This window comes from Aristolochia californica, unplaced genomic scaffold (assembly GCF_029961685.1).
Source record: "Aristolochia californica isolate CCGP_79_NKW_82.1479 unplaced genomic scaffold, dmAriCali1.0.hap1 SCAF_7, whole genome shotgun sequence".
Taxonomy (NCBI): Eukaryota; Viridiplantae; Streptophyta; class Magnoliopsida; order Piperales; family Aristolochiaceae; genus Aristolochia; species Aristolochia californica.
The window spans coordinates 39,963,505-39,969,240 of NW_027182268.1; the positions used below are offsets into that span (position 1 = coordinate 39,963,505).

The 5,736-nt window shown below is 36.7% G+C and overlaps 1 protein-coding gene across 1 annotated transcript; it reads left to right on the forward strand.

Moving 5' to 3' along the window:
- Positions 1 to 5,736, forward strand: LOC137936451 (carbon catabolite repressor protein 4 homolog 4). The gene is made up of 10 exons (XM_068781132.1): positions 1 to 114; positions 463 to 560; positions 804 to 844; positions 1,408 to 1,457; positions 2,114 to 2,183; positions 3,410 to 3,531; positions 3,747 to 3,880; positions 4,659 to 4,809; positions 4,942 to 5,089; positions 5,203 to 5,736. Exons 1-10 carry the CDS (start codon positions 62 to 64, stop codon positions 5,542 to 5,544), a joined length of 1,209 nt encoding a protein of 402 aa, XP_068637233.1. The 5' UTR covers positions 1 to 61; the 3' UTR covers positions 5,545 to 5,736.

Genomic DNA, 5,736 nt, shown 5'->3' on the forward strand with positions numbered 1-5,736 from the left:
ATACGGCCTTGGGGCATGCCGATCTCAAGTTCAGCAAGTTTGCTGGCCTCTGGAAGGCTCAATGCTGAAGGGTTTAATTCTCCTTCCTCGTCTCCCCGTTTCTGCCGCACGCGGGTATGTCGAATAGAATCCCTCCCTGCATTCTTCCATTTACAAATGAGAAAAACGAACGCCGAGAGAAAAAAAAAACGTTCTCTTTGAGTTTTCGTTCACGAGTTTCAGTTGACAAATTTAATGTTTATTCAACATGTTCAGGCCTTGAAAGCTGATGGGTGTTCTCCTTGTTACGAAGTTTTTTTTCTTTTTTTTCTTTTTTCTCTTAACTTTCCGTCGTATTTCTGCTCTGCTTCTTTTATCTTCTGTTGATTTCTTGACCTCATCTGTTGACCATTTATTGGATATCAAGACACAGAGATGAGACTCCTCTGTTACATGGACTTCGTTTTGCTTCTCTATTGGCAGGATTAGAGCGGTGCAAATGAGTGGAACGACTCAACTAAAACGTCCAAAGTTCCTTCCCCTGGAAGATGCAGAGAAGGATACAAATAATTTGTCTAATGGTATATATGTGTAATTCTCTTTTGTTAGATTTCACTCAAGCGTCGTCCAAGTTATTTGTTTTGTGGTCCTGGCCGTTGCCACTATTATTCTGCTTTCTGCTCGAAAAACACGTCTGCTCCCGAGTGAGAGGATTTAGGAACTAGTGTGAAATTTACCTTTTTAGGGACTTGAGTAGCATGTTTGAAGTTCTCTGTGCTTACCCTGTCTTACTTAAAGCTTGTACTTTGAATGTTATGTTGCAGGATTTAGATTCCGAATTGTCTCATACAACATTTTAGCTCAGGTGTGCTTTTGATGCAATTTCTGTTTTGTACAGTGTTTTAATTTTATATCTGACAGATTATACTGTGTCATAGATTATGAGCATGCTTGGAGCATAAAACTACGATGCTTTTCTCTATTGAAGATCTCAAATATGATTATAATGTCATATTTATTTATCTTGCTTTTTGTTCTTTTTTTAGTCTTGTATCCTCTACTCCCCATTTATGAGATTTGCAACATGGTTATGTGTATTGTTATGTTACTTATCTTGGTTATGATATATATATTTTAATTCTATCTGTTCTCCTCACCATTTCTAAAGGTCACGACATGATTTTTCTGTTTATGTTTTTTGTGGAGTCAGTATAAGTGGCCCATTTAGATTACTCTTGTTATCCAAAGTATTTGGATTCAGACCACTCATTCTGCTTGCAATATTACTTTTTTTCAAACACTCTAGTTTGAGAATTTGATGCATTGCAGCTTCAATTATTTGTGCTACTCTTTTGAAGCTACAGACTCTAAAAATCAAAATCAAGTTGATATTTCTAAGCTTCCTTTATTCATTCTCTGTATTTCCAGGTATATGTGAAAAGTTCTTCCTTCCCGCATTCTCCATCAGCTTGCCTCAAGTAAATTTCTTGATCCCTCATACTAATAGGATTGACACAACTAAATTTTGATGTCTTGTCTGTAAATTTATGTGGTTTAAAGGTACTTTTTTGTTAAGATCCATGTCAAGTTTTGGCGTCATTTACTCTAGCAAGTATAATCCCATCGTAACATGTATGAGATTGGCAACAACATCTTTAAGGGTGAAGGTCAATGGATATGTCCAATAAAAAGAAGGAAAAAAGTTGGGAACATAAGGCTTGATCACGTGGCATCTCTACTTGCATGCTAAATGTGAAATGGGGGCTGTTGAGGCCCCAGCCTTATGCATATATCATCAATTTCTATGTTCCCTGACATTAGATCAATGGTTTGGAATTATTCACTTGACATCATTTTCTTTTGTAATTTGGAGTTCTACAAAACTGAAAAAGCTTACATTCTTGTTAAGAATATGTGGCCATCTTATATTGTCATCAATGTTGCTAATTTTTGCTCCCATAGGATCCAGCAGTAGTGCTTTAAGTTGTATCGTTTTCAATAGTGAAGGTACATACTTGATTTTTCTCGCAAAAAATATATTTGGCTTATATTATGAATGGATATTAATATTCTTTATATAGCTTTATCATATCTTTTACATCTTGGCACCTACTGTAATCTTTTGTTTGGGCAGATGGAAAGCCCGTTCACAGGCAATTTTGGAGGTACTCAAAAGTCTTGAAGCTGATTTCCTTTGCATTCAGGTCTGTGCTGTTGTTTGCTTGTAGTTTATGGGTTCCATAACCTGTTACTGAAAAGGTTATGTTGTTTGCTATTAAATTGAGAGATTAAGGAGTAGCGGGCGAGAGAAGAAAGAAAGATAGAAGAGAGAAGAGGGAGGAGAGAAGTGCTACAATTCAATGAGGCCTGGGGGTCGACTTCTTTCTATTGATAACTCACTTCAGTGAAAACAAAGTGAAAAGTATAGGAAGGCACCTCTAAGCTGATACTCCTATATCTCCCTATATCTCCCTATATACACTACAGAAAGGCCCGGCAGTCTGCACGTACTTCAATGACACCTCGGTGTCAACCTCTCTTTATTAATAACTCATTTAAGTGAAAACTAAGTGAATCGTACTGAAATGCCCCTCTATCCTAGAACTCCTATATCTCCCTATTTGCACTTCAGAATTAAATGAAAATTGGAATATACACATCTGTGCTTACTGCTACCTAGAGGTACATTCTGACTAACTTAAATTACCAAAATACCTTCTTCACATAATTCAACATTTGCTCATAATTTATGGGTTTCATAACCTGTTACTGAGAGGGTTGAGTTGTATAACCAATAATATAAAGTTAAGTATCGCATGTAGAGGTGATCTATATTCAAGACCCCTTCCAACTAGGCAAGAGCAACTTTGAGGAATTATGAGATATTCTACTGAAAAAAATTGTTTGTCTAATATTGTTTTAGAAAAGACAGGTTGAGAGAAAAGAAAGGAAAATGCATACTCTGCCTGCTTGATGGATTGAATTTTTCCTCTAGGATGACATTATCAAGTCTGTTATCTTCTCTATCTCATTCTACCCTCTCTTTTCCTCTTGTATTGCTATATCTCCCATGGTAGCAGGCTCATGGGTCCATACTGGAAGTTAGTGATTCTCTTTAAAAAATCTATTTCACCTCTGCGTGTTGCTTAACATAAGTGATTTATCATTTCTCTTTATATCCACATTCACCCAATTTATTTTCAAACATTATGGAGAGGTTCTTTTGTCATTTATTGTAAATACATATTATATAGAAGTGTTAAATGCAGAATCTTGGATGTTTTGAAGCTTTTAGCTGATTTGGATCTGAACTTACCACTAAGATTACTTCAATGACTTCCCTTTGTCTTTTGAATGTTTTCTTTGTTATTGTAAGTAAATGTATTTCATCATGACAGGAATTAATTTTTTTTTTTTAACTTAATGACAGGAATTAGATGAATATGAGAACTTTTATAAAGGGCAAATGGAGGGGACTGGGTACTCAAGTATCTATATCCAGAGAACTGGACAGAAACGTGACGGATGTGGTATTTTGTACAAGCAAGGGTGGTATGTCGATACTTCCCTTTTCTGCTTTTGATCTGTCAATTTTGTTGTTTTTTCTTTAAAAAAATTTCACATTTTCAGTTGACTCAAATCTAGCCTGCCTCTTATGCATTCTGTGCTTTATGAGCGACTTACAAAGGTTATTTCTGCAATGACAAAAGTGAGAACTTATTAATGTGAAACTTTTATTCAGCTAACTTGCTTCTCATCTTATTCAGTGCAGAGCTGATGCTCAAGGAGGAGATAGAGTATAATGATCTTGTAAACTCTGTCAATGGTATGACAGTCTGTTGTGGAAATGAAGCGTATGTGACACTTGATACAAAGGAAAGAACAATCAAATCAACAGAGGGTAATATTGCTGTTGAATTATCGACTTGTGCTTTTTGCTTCCTCTTGGGTTGGGCTAAGGCTTCATTGATTTTTTTAGTGCGAAAGGTTCTTGGTTGTTGAGGTGGGTAGCTCAAGTGGTGTTGCCTCTTCTTGGTAACAGAAAGGGTTAAGATGCCTGCTCCAATTGTTGCAAATATCATGATTCTGTTTCCTTCTTATGATGCTGGCACCCCTGTGGAGTTTTGTTGTGAGGCAGTCTTCATTCATGTTTTTGCAATGAAGGTTGCAAGCTCTATGTCAAGGATATATATTTTACTTCCCCTCCCCCATGGTGCAATTGGGACACTTTTCAGGAGATTATTGAAATTACCTTAGTTTTATCTTGTATTTGGTCTCACATTCCAAGATCCGCAAATTCGGCAGCCGATGTGCTTGCTAAGCAGGGAGCTATCCTACAATCGCTGGTTGTCAGGGATATGCTCCATTTTCTGTAATTTTTCTTATTAATATAAATACATCTTTTTTAAAAAAAAAAAAAAACTTTGCTCAAGTGTAAATCTCTTTTCTCATTTCTTTTCTCTATCTTTACTCGTTTGTGTCTCCTGTTCTTTATGCTTTCTACACGTGATGTGTCTAACCAGAAGTTAGGAGCGGTGGCAGTGGAGTTTCCAAGAGTCTTTAGCATAAAGATTCATGCATTGTCATTCCTTCTTTTGCATATCTCAAATTTTTAAAACTTGTGTACTAAAATATTTTCAGATTTTTTTAAAATTAATAGTTCCCTTGAATATTTCCAGATCTTCCACGAACAAATGGTCAGGATGACAAAGATGATCCTAGTAGTCCTCGCATCCGACTAAAACGTGACTGCGTAGGCATAATGGCAGCATTTAAGCTAAATGATCCTTCCCACCATATTGTTATTGTGGCAAACACTCACATTTACTGGTAAGTATCAAATTTTGCATTTTGAATAGTCTTTTTCATGCTACTACATGGTTGTTTTTCCTACGGATTCTCTTCCCTAACTTTTTTGTTTTGTTAGTGCATAGCAATCATAAGTCCTTATTGTTGATGCAGGGACCCAGAATGGGCTGATGTCAAGCTCGCACAAGCTAAATATCTTCTGTGGCGACTTGCACAGTTTAAGGCACTTGTGTCTGATAAGTATAGCTGTGCACCCTCAGTAATTGTTACTGGTGATTTCAACTCTACTCCTGGTGATAAGGTAGGTTTCCTGGAGTATAATCTTTGGTCACAAGAAAATGAACTTTACTGACCCGCTAGACACTGTTTCTCTTGTTTACCTGGCAGTGAAAAAATAATGTCCTGTTATTGCAGGTCTATTTGTACCTATCAGGAAAATCCTCTAATACAAAGCCAGAAAACAGTATTGAAGAAAGGCCTATCCACTTGTGCAGCCTCTATGAATCCATTGGAGGAGAACCACCATTTACAAATTGTACTCCTGGTTTCACAGGTACTCTTGACTATGTATTCTTCTCACCATCTGGGTACCTTAAGCCAGTCGGTTTGCTTGAACTTCCTGGACCCGAGTCACCTGACATCGTTGGTGGATTACCTAATCACCATCATCCAAGTGATCATTTACCCATTGGTGCCGACTTTGAAGTCATCACATCTTCAACTGTTCAGAATGATCTGGAATCTTTACGGATTTAATGTAATCTTGAGTGTGAAAGTTCTTGAAACAATTCATCATTTTCCCCCTAAGTGCACTTCTAATGATATTATTCATTTCTTTAGTTAAAGTGAGGGAATTCGTCCAATCTTCAGCTATTTGACCGGGCTACATTGTCATGGATTTAATCTGATCTTGCTAGTATTTGTTACAAACTCTGGGAATCATAATTT

What these genes read in the sequence shown, in the direction of transcription:
- LOC137936451 (XM_068781132.1), top strand. Translation starts at nt 62, where the DNA reads ATGCTGAAGGGTTTAATTCTCCTTCCTCGTCTCCCCGTTTCTGCCGCA. An exon ending in GCAAACACTCACATTTACTG is followed by an intron (nt 4,810 to 4,941) that starts GTAAGTATCAAA and finishes TTGTTGATGCAG; the next exon opens with GGACCCAGAATGGGCTGATG. An exon ending in ACTCTACTCCTGGTGATAAG is followed by an intron (nt 5,090 to 5,202) that starts GTAGGTTTCCTG and finishes CTGTTATTGCAG; the next exon opens with GTCTATTTGTACCTATCAGG.